This window comes from Hippichthys cyanospilos, chromosome 16 (assembly GCF_059441005.1).
Source record: "Hippichthys cyanospilos isolate Australia breed blue-spotted pipefish chromosome 16, RoL_Hcya_1.0, whole genome shotgun sequence".
In the NCBI taxonomy this organism is placed as follows: Eukaryota; Metazoa; Chordata; class Actinopteri; order Syngnathiformes; family Syngnathidae; genus Hippichthys; species Hippichthys cyanospilos.
The window spans coordinates 16302793-16321348 of NC_142384.1; the positions used below are offsets into that span (position 1 = coordinate 16302793).

Genomic DNA, 18556 nt, shown 5'->3' on the forward strand with positions numbered 1-18556 from the left:
ACTGATAAAAGTCATTGCTGTCATTGCTCTCTTCATACGTTGAAACTATTGCTGTGAGTGGAAATGAAAGGTGGCATAACGTGAAAAATCAACAGATGGCGTTCAGGCACCATCGCGAATCTCTTCGGCGATGAAAGGATTTCACCTGTTGTTGAGCGGTAGCTTGACAAAGCTAGATGCTAATGGCGTCATGAACGCTAGTGTAAATTTATACTTTCAGCAACTGATCAGCAACTGGTCAATTCGGCTTGTAAATTGCAGTGCTCATCGAGGATTGCTTGTAAAAGCACGAATTTTGCCTATTGTCTATTTGTCTATGTATAACCGACAAATCGATTTGGTCATATTCATTTTTTAGTACTACAGAAATGATGTAATGATGATTAAAAGTTGTAACATTTCAAAATGCAACCATTCTGACAGAAAAAAAATCAAATTCATCCTTTTTAAGAATAATAGTATTGGAAAAATCACTGTTTACAAAAAAAGTATAAACCTTGCTGGGGACGTATTTCCCCCTCATAGATTTAAGACTTTTTGCCACTTTTCAGCTTCAAATGTGAAGAAGATATGTCGGGAATATTTGGATGTGTTTCAAACTATATTTTATACGCTTTTGACTACTGAAAACCTGAAAATGTGTTTAAACGTTGGCCCCGTTCTGCCAGTGCTGCCAACTGACTCCAGAGGTTGCTGCCATCTAGTGGATGTTAAACTGCAATGCAGCTGCTTGGCTTCTATGGATGAGGACAGAACGCAATTTTTGGTGAGGTGAATTTTTTTATGTACACCTGAATGTGAGTGGATGTGGTGAACAATCTTAGGACGAATGGATGTTATCTGGACCTTGTTTGGTTTACCTGAGCAACTATGATGGCAAGTTATTTACCAGTTAGACAATTCCAGCAGAAACTTTTCCGAATGGAAAAGTGTTGGCGGTTTTGTAATTTCATGTTTGAAATGAAACGCTTTATCGTAACACGGGATTTTATTTTGCAATTTATTGTAATGCTGATGTAAATAAAGCCATAAGTACTATAAAGTACAGTGGTGCTTTTTGAGGTGTGGCTTTTTTCAGGTTTAAAAAAAGGAAAATGCTGGAGCGGATTTTTTAAAAAGTTAATATCCAGCCATAAATCCATCAATACACATACAAGTGTCAGCTGCTTCGTTTTAATTTATTTGAAGTTTTGGTCAAGTACACTACAAGCCGCTGCCTTAAAGTGAGCCAGCGTTTTCTCAGTATAAATTTGCCCCACAATATGGCGCCTAGTGGCGAGATCGTGACGTCAGTGAATACGATCTATTGGGGAAATATGCGTTTCTCAACTCCAAATCCAATGGCGTTTTTGTAAACTCGGTCATGGGTAGTGTAGTCCAAGCATCAAGCACGAGTGCTCATTCCACTACATATCCCAGCATGCCTTGGTCGTTAACTAGCGTGTCAGCGTGTGATGAGAGCTCAGAGAGGGGGGGCAAGAGTGGTGGAAAAAGGAATTTAGGAATTCGTCTGCAAACTTGGAGCAACCCTGTTGTTGAAACAATGGTACGTATATTAAAGACGACACCCATAAAAACATGATTTTGTCAACTACGGCATAACGCCAATTATCTGTTGGCGGCGTTCAGAAACATTTGCGCGATTGGTTTTGGTTGTGATTGCTAGTAGAAAACATTAGCTAACTTAAGCTAGCCAACAAGCCTGTTCAGCTAGCGTTAGCTACTTCGTTATCGCAGTCAAAAATCGTTGCGGGCCTGGGTGACAGCTGATAAGATCTGGTGGTTTATGTTGTAAGAATCCATCCCATTTTACGTGCTTAAATTGTAGTACAGATCACTGGCATTTGGTTAGCTGTCAGATTCAACTTTGGTCCCTAATGCGGATCCGCCCCCCTTCTTTGCCGAGAGGTCCCCCTTTTACGGGAATTTCCTGGTTGCGCCAAACACGAGTGAAACGCTGAACGAAGCCATGATTACAATACCCTGGCTATGTGTTTTCCCCTGGCAGATTGTGCAGAAACCTTTTGCCATTTTAGCTGACAGTTTGCATACCTACTCTGACGCCGTTTGTTGTTCGGGTTGCTGCTTTTTTTTGGCTGTCACTTACTATCTCTCTCCTTTGTTTGAGTTGCAGCCAATGTTTGCCTCAATTGGGCTTTCGAGTATAGTTAATTCTCTTTTTTTTATCTTCATGCTCTTTCTCAAACGGATTTTGACGCACTTACCTTTAAAATATTTTGGTGTGCACCCATGCTAAAATACACACTATGTTAGTCCTTAAAACAATTTGCCATTGAAGACAAAACGAACACAATCATCCCCCAAAGTACCCTTTGTTTTGGATTAAAACAGGAGTTATAGTTTTGTCTTTTTAACAAACACGCTTGGTCCAAGGTCACAGCAACAGCTATCCATTCATTACAGATACATTTGCAAAATACAGAGGAGTGGAAGAAGCAACACCGTTCAGTATGATCTAGAGCAGCAAAATGATGCACAATTTTTCTTTGAATTGTCAAAATTTGTCACTCTTGCATTCCATGAGAGGTTCCATAAGTATAAGAAAGGTTGTTTGATTTTTTTTTTTTTTTTTTTGTTCACATGTGTCTTTCCAGGCCTAAACAACGACCCAACTGCTCCCGTGTCCATCCCATGCTTGTGCGCGTCAAGTAATGAGCAGGAGCCAGACGTGCCACTACCGCAGATAATCCAGTAAAACAGCCGCAGCCACCATTCCAAACAGCCCCTTCACCCCCACAGCTGACTCAGCTCGCGGGGTGAGACAAATCAGATGCCTAGGTTCAATGCACAAAATGTGTAAATAACATTTACAAATGTAGCAATCCTCAATTTTAATTGACGTTTTCATTTTAAAATCGGTGCAGTTAAACCGCATTCAATAAAAATACTCAGATGGTGCTAATGTTCTTGTTTGTTAATCGAATTACTAATTTGTCATTACTGTGCTGCAGAGCAGTATGGAGGCGTCATTTGGTCCAACCTTTGCAGCCGTGGCGGCTGGAGCTAAAGGTGAGACACATGTCACATACTCTTACCAGCTACTTGTTGTTTTTATATTCTGTCGCTGACTTATTAAATTACAATTATTATGGCTGTCTTTTCAGCAGAAACATCCAGCACTTACAAGCAACATCGAAGAACTCCCTCCTCCTCAAGCACCTTGACCTACTCCCCTCGGGATGATGATGATGGAATGGTACTAATCCTTATTTTTGTTGTTGTAACAATGCACATTTTCAATGATGAAAATTGCAATAAGTTTAAGGTCAATCTACACTGCAGCTGAATCTTCATCATCTTAAACTTCAATTGTTCCTTTGTTTTGTTTAGCCACCCATTGGTACTCCCCGAAGGTCGGATTCGGCCATCTCAGTGCGATCTCATCATTCAGAATCCAACATGTCCCTGCGCTCAACTTTTTCTCTGCATGAAGAGGAGGATGACATGGTGCGCCCAACAGAATAAGTATAGAATAAGAAGTAAGGACGCATCAAACATTTGGCCACCGGAAATCCCCAAAGGACCTTTTTGGTCTTTTATCACTCAAATCATAAGACAGAACAATAAATGGTCCATCCACTGATTTTTATTTTTTTTTTTTTTTAAGGTTAGGGTCTTAAGGTCGAGTTTTAGCTTTTCTTTACAGCATACACGATTTAAAATATAATACAACAGAAACATTTGTCTGTGTCCATGCGTAGGAGCCCCAGTTATTTGCCGAACAGCCATCGGTGAAACTGTGTTGCCAGTTGTGCTGTAACGTTTTCAAGGACCCTGTTATCACAACTTGTGGGGTAAGTTTACACCTCTCTTTGTCCATCTGCATGGGTTTTCATTCTCTACAAGACGCCAACCTCAGTTTTAAAGATTCCCTTTTCAGATAGCTAGTAAAGAATTTGTGCTTGAATAGCATTATTATATTGTGTTCTGTGTTAGGCGGAAAATAAATACAGTCAAGCTCAATACAGTTTTTGCCTTTTTTCTTATCTTATAGTCCAACCAATATGTATGTACATGATTGAGTTCTAACCGAATCACAAAATAAGTCCCAATCAATGAGAGAACCAAGCTTGGTGATATTGTTGGCTTGAAGAAAGTTGTCATTTCTAGAAAATGATTCAGTGAATGCAATGTTTTTTTTCTTCCCCTCAGCACACCTTCTGCAGACGCTGTGCCTTGACATCAGGTGACTTTGGCTAATAGACTAGAAATAATAACAATAATGATGATTTTAAATAGAAAATAATTAGCATTTACTGTAACTACTTTGGAATGGTCTGGATTTCAACATCAAATGGTCATAAAATGTGATCTGCTATTCATCTGTGTGAGAACAACAAACAGTTTTGTTAAACTAATGCTACACAGTTAGCTTTCCATTTTTTTCTTGTATGCACATGTAGACACATACAGGTCAGGGTGTATAAAAATATTGGCAAAAAATTGGCATTTTTTTTCCTCTGGAGTATCTCAAGTCACCACTGTTATTTAAAACCCGTTTTTGTACCTGTTCTTGCCGTTGTGTATTATAATGTACATCTGACCCGGATGCTTTGACCCGTTTCAGACAAGTGTCCCGTGGACGCGGCAAAGCTGACGGTGGTGGTCAACAACATCGCAGTTGCCGAGCAGATCGGCGAGCTCTTTATTCACTGTAAATACGGCTGCATGGCCACTGTGGGTGGCGCGGGTGTGGGCGGGACCTCCAACACCACCGTGGCGGGGAAGCCCGGAGCCTACGAGGTGGACCCAGTGGGCTGCCCTTTCACCATCAAACTATCTGGCCGCAAGTACGAAACACTTCAAAATGAAGAAGCCTTACGTTTCATTTTGAAAATATCCTGTTTTCAAACGCGCCGCTTTGCAGAGAACACGAAGCCAGTTGTGACTACAGGCCTGTTCGATGCCCCAACAACCCCTCTTGCCCCCCGCTGCTCAGCATGAACCTGGAGGCGCACCTGAAAGAATGCGAGCACATCAAGTGTCCCCACTCAAAATATGGGTAGGCCCTTTCAAAAAAATATTGGCGCTGTTATGCGCTGAGTGTATTTGGGGTCAGCTTTTTCTCATCTCACTATGTTTTTCCAACAGGTGTACTTTCATTGGTAACCAGGACACATATGAAACACACCTGGAGATGTGTAAATTTGAAGGGCTGAAAGAGTTTCTGCAGCAGACGGATGACAGGTGAACGTTCGCACTTCACAGCTGGACACTTCAATCGAGTGTATTTGATGCATACGCCGTCCATCAAGTGGCTGGCTTGTCAAATCACCGGTGCGGTACGTCCGTTGCATCTAACTGGTCCTGTCTGACTTTTGACCCCATCAGGTTTCACGAGATGCAGTTAACTTTAGCTCAGAAGGACCAAGACATCGCCTTCCTGCGGTCAATGTTGGGCAAACTGTCCGAGAAATTGGATCAGCTCGAAAAAAACCTGGAGCTTAAATTTGGTAAGCGACAAACTGAAAAAAACGTTCTTAACGTTGTTAGGTTCAATCTTGTGCTGTGTTTGAGAATCCGTCGTTTGTTTCAGACATGCTGGATGAGAATCAAAGTAAACTGGGTGAGGACCTCATGGAGTTTCGTCGAGATGCTTCCATGCTTAACGTGAGTACGAATTTAACATCCGTTTGCAACGGTTTGTAGCTTATCTGCTTCCTGTATTAACCACGTCACTTTTAAAGCCGCATGATTCAAAGCGTGGGGAAAAAAAATGACAGAATACCATCATACTTTGATTTTCCTCTGAGGCTTTCACATGAATATGAATATGAGCTCACATCTGATTTGAATACTCTGCCGTTTTTTTATAGGACGAACTCTCCCACATCAACGCTCGACTCAACATGGGAATCTTGGGCTGTAAGAATCTCCTTAACTCATCCCTGTTGTAGAAATCATTCTTCTGTCTCCTTGTATCATCAACTTCTTTCATGGTCTCCTATTTTCCTCCTCGTTTTATTTTTTCAACTTCCGAATAAGTTTGTCCTCTTCGCTCTATACCTTTTATCAATTCTGTTTCTTTTTTCTTTTGTAGCATACGACCCCCAGCAGATTTTCAAGTGCAAAGGCACATTTGTTGGCCATCAAGGACCTGTTTGGTGTCTTTGCGTGTACTCCACCGGAGACTTGCTCTTTTCTGGCTCCTCAGACAAGACCATCAAGGTAATACAAACACACACACACACACACACAAACCTCTACACACAGTGTCTTATCTCACTGAGCGCCACTGAACTATACGCTATATTTGGTTATGGAACACTTTGCATTTCGTATGGCGTGTGCCCTGTGATTGGCTGGCTACCAGTCCAGGGTGCATTTCGATTTATTCTTTCTACCTGAACAATGGAGTTCTCTACATATCCGAGTCTTAGTACGCCCCGCATCCACAGCTTTAGCTGGCACTTCTAGACACAGCAACACTATTTTATATAGATTAAAAAACACACACACACCTTGGAATTATGTATTTGATTCGCAAAGTCAGTGTTAAATCATTCATGAGACTTGAGTTTCCCTGCTGGGTACAAGTAGCACACACAAAATGTTTCGCTTTGCGTTCAGGTGTGGGACACGTGCACCACCTACAAATGTCAGAAAACCCTGGAAGGCCACGATGGCATCGTGCTGGCACTCTGCATCCAGGGGTAATACGGTGCACGCGTTCGGACAAACACAAGCCGTCATTGCTAGCTCAGACTCTCTTGTAAATCCTTCAAATGTGATTTGACCACGTATACCCATCTCCTTAGAAACCGCCTCTACAGTGGCTCTGCAGACTGCACCATCATTGTAAGGACCAATTAAACGATCAATTATTCACTTCTAGAGAGAATTGAGAGAATTTCCACTGTTCTAAAAGTGTGTGTTTGCGTTGTTTACGTTGCATAGGTGTGGGATATCCAGACACTGCAGAAAGTCAACACCATTCGTGCCCATGACAACCCCGTTTGTACGCTGGTCTCCTCCCACAACATGCTGTTCAGCGGTTCCCTCAAGGCCATTAAGGTAGAGCAATGGCTCATCCAGAAAGAAATCGCCTGTTTTTAAAACTATCCGCTTCAACCGTTTTCCAGGGAACAAAACATGGAGGGTTTGTTATGCATCAATAAATGCAAGTATGACAGCATAGAGACCATAAAATAATAGAATAATCTGAAGCCTGGAATGACTCAAAGAACGTGGATGGGATGGAGCAATATCTGTTTCCTTGGTTACAGGAAGGAAAGCAAGGGAAGATGAGTGTAGGACTTGTTTCTTTTTTTTTTTTTTTAATTTCTCTTTAGCTGACTCATAATCTTCAGTTTTTTTTTTTAATAATCTTGGCTGGCGTTGTAGCCCTTATCATCTCTTCTGCCTGAAGTAGCCTACTATGCTCATACTGCTCGCTGCACACACACTATGCTCATGTTTTTCTGTGATCTCAAGCTTTAATTCAATTTACATAATCGGCTGCTGCTTCTTAGCACTCGCTTTCGTAGGACTCATGATTATTAAAAAAAAATAAATAGGCGAAGGGTGTGCACAAAAACTGAAAAATGTAAACACAAAACACAAGTTAACTTTTGCTGGTAAGTAACAAACATCAACAAGCGATAGTTGGATGTTGTGAAGTTTAGAATGCCAAAAGTTAAATAAAAAAATATCTTCTAAGCAGCGCCCCCTTTATTTATTTAACCTTTCTTTTGTGAAAGTGTACCTAATTATGTGGTGTGTTTGTGTGTAGGTGTGGGACATCGTGGGGACAGAGTTGAAGCTTAAGAAGGAGTTGACTGGGTTGAATCACTGGGTCCGAGCACTGGTGGCCTCCCAGAACCACCTGTACAGTGGATCATATCAGACCATCAAGGTAATGACGGAATAAGATTACTTACATAATATTCACATTTTGGGCCAATCATTGATTATTTTCATGAGCAAGGTGGTTAAAATTCAGAGCTAGAAGCTTAACTGAACCTCTATCAATTCTACTACTACTATTAAACCTTATACAGTAACTGTACTGTTGTCCCTTCCCGTTCTCATCCCTTCGGCTGTAGTCTCACGGAGAGCCCCGGTTATATTAGCGGCGCCCGGAAGTATAGTTAGAGTGAAGCTTGTAGCTGACCGAACATGATAACAATCAGAGTTTATACTTGAAATTCCAATTTATTACAAAAGAAATCTAGGTAAGAGATTTACAATGCTCTGCTGCAGCAGTTTTCTCCTCACTCCCCTCGCTCCAAGCAGCGTGTTTGAGTTTCATGAGGGAGACGGGCTTCCACCAATCATCGACCAATGAGGGCAGGAGTTGTAATCTACTCCCGTTCCAACTCCTTCCGCATCTGTGATTTCTGTTGCACACGTACCACTTATGTGTACTCGTGTATGTATAATGCAGGTACATATGCGCGACAGGTTTCTCATTTTTTGACAGCCTTCTTCTTTCTCACTTTGCAGATTTGGGACATCCGATCCTTGGAGTGTGTCCACGTCTTGCAGACCAGCGGCGGCAGCGTCTACTCTATCGCCGTCACTAATCATCATATAGTCTGCGGCACCTATGAAAACCTCATTCATGTAAGCTCCACGATGGCCAAAATCTTTTTTTTTTTTTTTCTCCTACAGTTGTGCTGTAATATTTTATTGTTTGGGTGTATTGAACTTTTATGTATCTTCTCCAGGTGTGGGACATTGAGTCCAAAGAGCAGGTGCGGACCCTGACAGGTCACGTGGGGACAGTTTATGCCCTAGCCGTCATCTCCACGCCCGACCAGACCAAAGTGTTCAGTGCCTCCTACGATCGTTCGCTAAGGGTGCGGACATATGTTTGTGATTTGCGCTTGATATGCTGCTTAATTGCAGATATTAAAATGTGTGTGTTCAGGTGTGGAGCATGGACAACATGATCTGCACCCAGACCCTCCTCAGACATCAAGGCAGCGTCACGGCTCTGGCCGTGTCCCGAGGTCGCCTCTTCTCCGGAGCGGTGGACAGCACGGTGAAGGTAGCGTGAAAGTTTGACGTCCCTTCTCCTGAATAAATTCAGATGTCTTTACGTGTCTTTGATCTTTGTCTCCCCAGGTGTGGACATGCTGAAGAGAGAGCCAGACCTCCACAGATCTTCTCACGTTTGTCAGGCATCCCAATCACCAACATTTCCTCCTGTTGTTTGTTCAACTTCACGGCCACAGTCTAGTTTAAAGTTCCAACCTTTGACCCCTCAAGGTAGTCAGGACCTAACGTTCAACTCAAGGTCTTCATTGATGTCCTCACATGGTGCGTTAAGGCGAGCTGTCACAAGGTTGGCCGACTGAACGCTTTTGTGCCTGTAAATGATTTTAATCACATCATCCATTTACTATTATTACAACGCAGCTGAATTTTTGATGCTTGGAGGACTCCTCGGGGCTGGTTTCACAAACGTGCTTTTTACATAATGTTCATGTTAAATACAGCCTCCCAGATTTCCTGTTTACAGTATTTTATAAAATGAGATTGCACTTCAGGGAGACCGAAAAAGAATATATCATTTTTTTCCCCGCGCGACTCGGTTTTGTGAAACCAGCCTTAAAGAGATTTAAGTTGAATAAGATTGGCGTTATATCGCTCAGCCACTTAAGTCCGGATTGTGTGCAGACTAACAAGTAATACACATATTTGTGTTTTTTGTTTTGTTTTTCTTTTTAATGAGTGCCATACGTCAGGGGTTCGGGGAAAACCTGCGTCATATGGTAACAAGTGGCACGCACATTAACGCCAAAACATGAGCTTTGTGTATGTTAACCGTCAGTAGGAAGCCGATGCGAAGCGGCACTGGGCAAACGTGATGTGCAAGTGCCCATATTGGGTTGAATATAAGTCTGTAGTCATAGCAACGTGTTGACCAACATTACGTTAACAAGTATACTGCGCCAACAGAACAAAATTTCCAAAGTATTTTGCTTTCATGTTAGTGCACAACTTGCCACTACTTAATGATTCCTTGTATATGTGTATTCATGTAAGCTCATTTTGATCACCGTTAAATAAAACGGTTGTCCACTTTGGCAACTGAGTGGTTTATTAAACAAGCAATCTGACGGCATTATTTACGTTTCTCCACCGGGAAACTTTTGCGGTTGTCAGATCGGGCCCTTTTTCTGCTTCTCTTGATTTTATTACTTTATCTATTCTTATTCTTGCTTCCTATTTTGTGCCGTTTTCTTTGATTTGCATACAGCACGATGGTCGATTGGTTTTAAAGTGCTTCGTAAATAAAGTGAGTTTTAATTGTGTTAGGGCCACAACGGTGAATATCTGTTGCTGCTTATAGATGCCACAAGATGGCGCCAAATCAAAGAATCCTTCATTTTTATTTTTTTTGATCATTTTCAGCTATAAAGGCTGGGGTGTCCAAAATTTGAATGAATGATTTGAAAGAATGATAAATCAAGCAGCAACTTTTGACAAGTGTAATTAGAATAACTAGGATTGGCACTTTGCACTTGTTTTTTTTTTATTTTTTCTCCAGTTTTAGTGTTTTTTTAGACAAAGTTTTACTCCTGGAGTATCTCTAGACTGTCTTTAAGGTCTGAAATGTTCCAAAAAAATGGATGATGCAGTTTGTATAGAATGTTTATTTATTTAGAGCAGATGGCCATACGACGCAGTCACTGCAAGCACACCAACCACTGTCCACTCGCTGCCACATACACGCACACAAGTCTCACGCGCGTTTCGCACAATCAAAAGCAGAGCAACACAAAACGCGCACACGCATTCGGCCTCCGTCTCTCATTCCGGTCACTGCAAAAACATGGGGACACCATTCAGCTATTCGTTCATATAGGGCTGCACCGTTATTCAACATGTTGGGTCAAACGTGTATTTTTTGTCCTTTTTTTTTTAAACAAGGCTTCAAGGCTTAATACTTAAAAATAATAATAATAAAGTGAATAATAATTTTTAAAAAATTGCCCGCGACACGACAAAAACTTGGGACACGGCAACGCAGCTAACTTACTTGCTTAGTGAAAACCGGTGAAAAAGTTGAAGCCTACTTAGAACCGAGCACATTATTTACTTTTGAGCATATTCGAATCAATTAGCAGTCGAGTTGCCATATTCGGTCATTTCAAATCGAAATTATTCCGTTTTCTATTTTCCAACTCCATCGGATTTTTCAAAATGTGTCTCAGTTGTCAGCTAGCACTGTATATATTTGGAATCAGGCGAGAAACTCAACGCCATTTCATACTGGTAAGTAATACATTAGGGTGAGCGAGGGAGAGGCCTTTGTCATGCAAAAATGTGTGAAACATTGCCCCCTGTTGGTAGGATGACAAACTACTTGATTTGACATGTACTCTTTTTAATGTTAATATCGCCGAGGATCATCTTAATTCATCGTGGCAGCCAATATTGTTATGGTGATTAAAATTTGATTAATTGTGCAGCCCTACGTTCATATAAGCACAGGCAGGAACTCTATTTTTAACAGATTGACTTTGTTGTCTTTTTTTCTTTAGAAATAAAACCAAACAGGAGCATCTTTGTCTTTTTACCTACAATTCCACCTCAACCCCATCATGCCTTCAAAATAATCACAATAAGAACCTAGCAGGAGCGAATAAATCTATGGCGAGTGTTTCCCTTTCACCGTTGATGTTTTTACACATGGATGATGGGTACAGTACTTTTTTTTTTTTTTAACCCTGCTTTTCAGAAATAAAAGCATCATACACAGGAGCAAATGGAAACTTTTTGGGTTCTCAAATAGAAAGTAGAAATCAGAAATCACCATACATAATAATTCCATATGACTTTTTTTTTTTTTGCCCTTAATTCAAGTGGATTTGGTGAAAAGGGAGCATCATGGTCCATTAAGGTCAGATGTGAAAATGTCAAATTCATAGGAGAGGATCTAGCACACTGGAAATTGAAAATCACAAAAGCAAGGCACATGTTTTTTGTTTTGTTTTTTTTAAAGGAAAACAACTGCCATCAACGAAAGCCAAATGATAAGGGCCGAAGAAGTGTTTGCTTGTATTCTACGCACACGGCTACAGTGGGACAATTGAACACGTGTCGGCAAGAACATCCATCCCGACCAGAAACCGTACGACGACTCATCAGCACGCATCACTTAAGCATGGAGAAGCGACTCGATTCGACACGCAGATTCGATCTGTTAACTTTGAAAAATAGTCTTCAGCTTGACACATACATCATAAATACAATTCTATTTCTGTTGCAAATATCCATATATATATATTATAATCTCTATTTGATTTAAATAGCACAAGTATTCTCTGAATAAGGAGAGTGGCTGCTTTGGCTTGGATGCAAATGTTGGATTGGATGAAGCAATTTGAAGGCGTACTCCACCAGTTTTACACAGAATATTATTTGTTTTTTGATTTATAAGCAGAGGTACATTTTTTTTGGGGGGGGGCTGACATTCGTCAGTCGCTGGTCTACCTCTGTCCGCACTCTGTGATTCTACACTTACACTGCAATTGAAACATAACACAGTCATATAAGTGTAACACGAAAACAAAGCCAGCTAAGGGGTTTAACCCTTTACTATGATACATCATCATGTTTAACACAGAGGACAAGAGTGCAATTAACTAACATGTCCACCGGATGGCATTGTAGGGCTTGACTGAAATGGTGGATGCTGGTTATCATTTATAACTGCCTGGCCTACAACAATAGAAGATGGTTTCATTAACTCGTTCAGTGCCATGGACGGGAATTCTCGTCTTTTGAAATAGCAATAACAATAATAAATGATAAAATTCTCGTCAAATGCGTTTTTTTGTGAAGGGTAGCTGACACCCTTGACTAATACTTACCTAATATAAACCAAACGAGCACTGAAGTGATAACTGTGACCATTGGATGGCAGCGTTTCCAAACTTATGACACAGCTATTACCTACATGCAATTCAAAGTAAGGAACGGAAATCAATCCTTCATATGATAACACCCATGTTTACATAGACATAGCACACAATATTCTGTCAGCCTTAAAAGATGAGTGAAAACGCTAAATATACTGGCCCTCTAGAGGTTTCCCTTTCCGATAACGCTTGGCACTGAAGAGTTAACGTCTATCTAAATTTCATCTGTCACATAGACAAAGTATTGCAGCGGTTTAAGTTACTAAAAAATGTCTTTAAATAGGAAATCAAAAAACTTCTATCTTGCATATCCTGGCCAAGAGTCAATCAGAGAAAAGATGCAAATATGGTCTACTTGAAACGCATCCCAGCAAGAAATGAAACCAGAGCGAAGACAGGGAGTAACTACATTTTTTTAAAGCATTCTCATCATTCGTCGGACCTTCAGCAAAACGGGCGTCCGTCACCGAGGAACAGTCCAATCAGTGCTGAGGAAGTGCCCACCTCCGATTGTAAGCCTATCAATAAATAGGAGTACGCCTTTAATGTTGCTCAAACAATCGTCACCGATCGCTGCTGCCTCCAACTCAATTCTGACACATTTCCAAACCCATCGACGCTGTTGTTGCGACACCTTGTGCAGTAACCATAGCAACTCCATTTCACATAGTGGGGGTGATGATGAAGCAGATTGTCATGGCAACAGAGGGCGGGCGCTTGCCAATGTGCGGACTGAGAACGAAAAGACTTTTAAAGAGAAGAATGTGTTCGCTTGAGACAAAACATGTGGGACTGGTTTGAATCCCAAATACTTATAGTATCACTTTAATACTTAGGCATTAAGTATTAAATACTTAAATATCTGGGATTTGATGTTTGGACTTTTAAAAAACGTGAAAATACATCCTTGGCATTGAGTGAGATAACATCACTAATAACGGATCAGTTGGTGCTGGGTGAAACACACTGTTGATTCGACAGTATTTTTAATTAAGCGTCACTGTAACGTGGCTGATGGAAATCGTCATTATACGTCATTAAATCGTCATTTTATCACGTATTTACGGACGGTAGTTTCACATCTCGAAACATGGTATAACTGAGCCAGGTTAGAAGGTTAGAACTGGTGCTTGTTTGGTTTTTGTCAACAAAAATCAGGATCTCAAACCTTCGTTTTTTATTCTTTTTTTTTATAGCAGCCTAACATCCAATTTGATATTTACGGAAGTGTTTATTTGGAAGTATATGCAGATATGTTTTCAAGTACATTCAAATTTAATTGAAAATACGTGTGAACCTAGTTGAAAATACGATGAAAAGTGCTTGAAAATAGGTTCCAATGTACACGTAGGCTGAATGCTATGCACATTTTTTCCTAATAACGCAATGGCGTATTGGCAAAATATTTTTTTTTTTAAATTAGCTTGGCTTACGTTATACTGTTACTTTGGAAAGTCAAGTCGTTTTATTTTGCACGTTCAAAATTTCCGGTATTCTCAAAAGTTCACACCTTGTATACATAATGTCACTTAATTGCAAATATTCTCAAACATATTTAAACATTTTACAACGTAGTTGAAAATACATTCGAATGTATTTGCAAAAAAGTACATCAGTCAAAATGCCTACTCCACAATAGCAGCTCACCGCTTCCGTAATTCTTTCCTAGTATCGAAAATAAAACCACGCACACATAATGTCAAGGTGTGCAAACGTGACAAAGGTCGTCATCAAGATAATTCAACGCCGATTGTAACCGGAAGAAAAATTTGCCACTTCCTTTCGTCGATAAAAATAACAGCAGGGATCGGTGATAATCTGAAACCGTGGTTTAAACCCCACAAGGAATGTGCTGCTTTACACTTGCGTTGACTTCAACACTTGTGTTTTTAAATGCATCCTGTATTCCATCATTTGTGAACTTTGATTTCTCCTCAAAACCCTCGGCTCACTTCCAACTATATATTGTGCAGGCTCCTGTGTGTGCGTGTGTGTGCGTGTGCGATCTAACCACGTTGTGCTTCTCCATGTTTGCATGTGTGTGTGGGTATGTTAAAGGTGATGCAAAGGAAACCGGAACGTCAAACCCAGACACACGCACCTGTCACTCTGTCTTTTTTTTTTTTCCCACCCCATCCAACGCAAACACACACGAACACGCACCTTCGGAGCCGAACGATGTGGTTTTGGTCACAGATTACATCGTTTTTATACATGATCAAAACACCAGAGGTCAGAATTTCACACAGAACCAAGACATCGATCCAAAGAGCGAGAGATTCATAATTATCTGTAGATTATATATTACTGTGCTAATGCAGGACTTTTTCAGTAGATATAAACTCTCCATGCTTCGAATGTACACGTAGCATCACGCTGTTGCTTTTCAATCACTATTAGTTTCATTTATTTGTTGACAAGTCTCCTCGTTGCACTTCCTGTTCAAAGCTTTCTTCCTGTTGTCAATTGTTTTTCCCTTTCGCTCTCCATAGTCAACGCTCTGCGTGTAGAGGAGGATGAGAGGTTTCCCAGACGACAGGTAGTGTGCCGAGTCCGTGAGCGAAGGACGACGAGAAAGAGAGACGGCGAGCCGAATCTGAGTCACTCGGGGAACGGCGGCGACCGGTTACTCCAACATCGCGTCCAACTGGTCGGCCAGGTCATCGAACATGCTGCCGATGTCGTCCAGGATGCTCACGGTGGTCTTTTGCTCTGTCGCGGAACTGCGGAACGTTAAAGGAAGGTGTTACTATCAAAATGGGGCTGCGCGATTTTCTCCAAAATAATAATGGCGAATATTTATCACGATTATTGATCAGTTTTGGTCAAGCATGTCTAATTAGTGCCCGTTTTTTAACCATTGCAGCTCGCTTCTTTCATTACGGGGTCGCTATTGCTATTCCTGAGGAAGAAGATAACAGAATGGACTCCTAAACTGCATTTCCCATCATCATCATAAAGTGAGTGTTTCCGTTGTTGCCGGATGTCTCCCCCAAGCCTTCGGGGCAGCAATGGTTTTCGTACCGAGGGCCGACCCAAATGAATAAATAAGGAGCGGAAAGATCCGTAACCAGACTGGAAGGAAATATGAGAAGGTTCAGGTTCTTGTAAGCTCTCCTCGCAAGAAATTAAAAAAAACTAGTTGTCTTCCTTCCTGTTTATTATTTATTGAATGTTCTAGGTTGCTTGAACTAACGGTTTTCACTTAGTTGCACTAAATAGGAACTTTGATTTGCATGCGACTCACTCCTCCTGCCGCAGTATCTTGTCCTCCACGGCCTGCAGGGCGGCAGCTAGCGACGCGCTGGTCTCCTCCAGCTTCTGATGCGCCAAGGAATCCACGCCAAAGTCTGTCGTTGACGACACCGGCGTATTCATCCCTATCGCCGTCATCCCGCTGTCCACAGATACGCCCCCGATGGAGGAGCGTGGAGGCTTGACCGGCGGGCTGGGAGTGGCAGGGGTCTGAGGAGTCTGCGGCGTGGTGGGCGTCTGCGGGGTGTGCGGGCTTTGCGCCGACGGGCTCGGTAACTTCACGTTCGGTGGGCTGGGCGTGTTGGAATTGGGGAGCGAGGGCGGCGAGCTGCTCTGCCGGGCCACCGTGGGGTGCAGCTTTACCGGAGGGGGGGTCGCAGGGGTCGGGGAAGGGGGGCTGGCCATGGAATGGATCAGCTTCGCTGGCTTCGGCGCCGTGGGCGGGGGGGCGGGTTTCGGCGACACCGGAGGAGGGATCTTTTTTCCTTCCACTGGAGTAGAAGAGAGAGGAGAGCAAAAGGTTAGGATGGAAGTCTGTTCAGTCCCCAGGGACTTTAATTAAGGACCAAAGTTCACAGCGTGTTCTAGTTTATATCAAATGAGGACATGGCCGAAGCCGCGCGGCGCATGTGCTTCAGCTTTCACGCGGAAAGCTCCATGTGTTGCCTGTCCTGGAAATTCACAATCAAGACGGTAGAAATGTTACATCGCGGCCAATAGTGCGAATTGTCCGTGATATTTTGTCAAGCCTTCAAAATGATGGCGCCTTGAGATACTGTAAACATTTTAATCGTTGCTTCGTGTTTAACCTGTGTCATAGCACCACAACACCGACGCTCATTGGTGTTATTAGCTTTAAGCTCGAGATAGTGAAAGGCTAAGTGCTGAACCGTTCATCATTTTCAGTCCAAAGTCATGATGTGAATGATATATGAATGATTGATTTCCACTCCTTACTTAGAATTACAAGTATGTAATATATGTGTTGTATGTCTGGCAACACCGCCATCCAATGGTCAGAGTTATCACTACAGTGCTCAATTGGTTTAATATTAGATTAGCACTCGTCAAGGGTGTCAGCTACCCTCCACAAAAAAACGTATTTGACGGGAATTGTATTATTTATTATTTTTATTACGATTTTAAAAGATGAGAATTCTCTTCCATGGCATTGAAAGAGTTAAAAATAATCCGATATGGAAAAGCGACTGACTCAACTCCAAATGTTTGTCCCATTTTGACTTATATTAGTTGATATTTGGCCCGGTGTGTGAAGCTCCTCTAAAATAAAACCCCCATCTTCTTGGGGGTTCTCTATCCCCAAGAACCAATCGAGGCAAAGTACCTTTGAAGATACGAGCATTAAAAAAATATGAGTGCCCCTGGGTGTACATTCATGGCTTTTCTTGTGGCCTTTTAGATGTAGGTGACATTTTGTTCTCCTTTCATGTGAAATGTCTGGGCGGTGCCTCTCACATCCCCTCCCACAGTCACACACACAAACACGCACTCATACCCGGACTGCCAGGTGTCCCCGGTCCCGGTAGAGGGACTCTCTTGTTGGAGGCTGCCTGCGGACTGTTCTGCGGGACTCCTTGTCTCTTGATCTGTGCCACGGCCGGCTTCGGGGAGACGGGCGGCTTTGGTTTTTTCACCGGAGCTTCCTCACCGCCCGCCGGAAGTCCTTTGTCCATACTGTCCCTTCGAGGAGTAGTGGTCGCTTGGGATTGCGGTTGCGGTTGAGGTTGGGGCTGCTCGGCCACTCCGGCGTCAGACGCTTGCCGACGTTTGACGGTGGCCGTGCCGTTCTGGTAGGGTACTGGCTGCGTGGTGTTTGGCGGTCCGCCGCCGGCGGGATCTCCGTTGGGGTCCGCGTATCCCTCCGGCTCCTTGTCGCGACTCTTGGGCCTCCGTTTGACGGTGGACGACTCCTGGAGGGTGAAGCCGGAGCCGTTGGGGTGACTCTTGGAGCCGCGGGGTCGGCGCTTTAAGGTCGCGGTGGCTTCCACCCGGGAGATGTCTTCCTGGGTATACCCGCCATCTCCCTGAGGTCCCTCGCCGTCGCCCTGCAGACAGACACAAAATACACACTAACGGAAAATTCATACATTCGTGGCAAGAGGTCATTGTTGCACAGACAAAACATTGACATTGATAAAAGTATACAAAATTGTTGATGACAACATAGTTGAAATATTACAACAGAGATAAAGAGTGATCATTTTAAACATTACGACATGGAAAGTGTCTGCTGATTTCAAATATTCAATCAATCAAAAAGTGAACCCCTGCATATTCGCTGTTTTTGTTTCTCGGAACCTATCCATAGTCATTCACTGAATTTTTGCTTTCAGATGTCTTGTATGACAGGCAGCATTTAACTGTACTTTATGCAATTTCAAAAA

General features: G+C 42.3%; 2 protein-coding genes across 8 annotated transcripts in view; one reads left to right on the top strand and one right to left on the bottom strand.

Annotated features, from left to right (window-relative positions):
- Positions 1 to 1415: 1415 nt before the first annotated feature.
- Positions 1416 to 10055, top strand: traf7 (TNF receptor-associated factor 7). Of its 2 annotated transcripts, none has more exons than XM_088437812.1 (22): positions 1416 to 1546; positions 2616 to 2777; positions 2973 to 3030; positions 3126 to 3217; positions 3352 to 3468; positions 3723 to 3815; positions 4174 to 4207; positions 4589 to 4811; positions 4889 to 5023; positions 5113 to 5208; positions 5353 to 5474; positions 5558 to 5631; positions 5838 to 5886; positions 6062 to 6189; positions 6592 to 6674; positions 6780 to 6819; positions 6919 to 7035; positions 7754 to 7876; positions 8467 to 8586; positions 8691 to 8822; positions 8894 to 9013; positions 9091 to 10055. In XM_088437812.1, exons 3-22 carry the CDS (start codon positions 2979 to 2981, stop codon positions 9103 to 9105), a joined length of 1965 nt encoding a protein of 654 aa, XP_088293938.1. In that variant the 5' UTR covers positions 1416 to 1546; positions 2616 to 2777; positions 2973 to 2978; the 3' UTR covers positions 9106 to 10055. The 2 variants fall into 2 exon arrangements, with proteins under 2 accessions (XP_088293938.1, XP_088293939.1); XM_088437813.1 differs by having other exon boundaries at positions 3129 to 3217.
- Positions 10056 to 10607: 552 nt separating this feature from the next.
- The window catches only part of caskin1 (CASK interacting protein 1), a 55862-nt gene continuing 47913 nt past the window's right edge, over positions 10608 to 18556 (bottom strand). For 5 of the 6 annotated variants that reach the window (XM_088436664.1, XM_088436663.1, XM_088436661.1 and 2 more), the window contains 3 exons: positions 17668 to 18241; positions 16144 to 16642; positions 10608 to 15619 (listed from right to left, as the gene is read on the bottom strand). In XM_088436664.1, the coding sequence (XP_088292790.1) occupies positions 15523 to 15619; positions 16144 to 16642; positions 17668 to 18241 (1170 nt within the window). In that variant the 3' untranslated portion in view covers positions 10608 to 15522. The remainder of the gene's footprint in view (positions 15620 to 16143; positions 16643 to 17667; positions 18242 to 18556) is intronic. The other variant, XM_088436660.1, reaches the window with a different exon arrangement.

What these genes read in the sequence shown, in the direction of transcription:
- traf7 (XM_088437812.1), top strand. Translation starts at nt 2,979, where the DNA reads ATGGAGGCGTCATTTGGTCCAACCTTTGCAGCCGTGGCGGCTGGAGCT. An exon ending in CTGGCACTCTGCATCCAGGG is followed by an intron (nt 6,675 to 6,779) that starts GTAATACGGTGC and finishes CCATCTCCTTAG; the next exon opens with AAACCGCCTCTACAGTGGCT. An exon ending in CTGCAGACTGCACCATCATT is followed by an intron (nt 6,820 to 6,918) that starts GTAAGGACCAAT and finishes TACGTTGCATAG; the next exon opens with GTGTGGGATATCCAGACACT.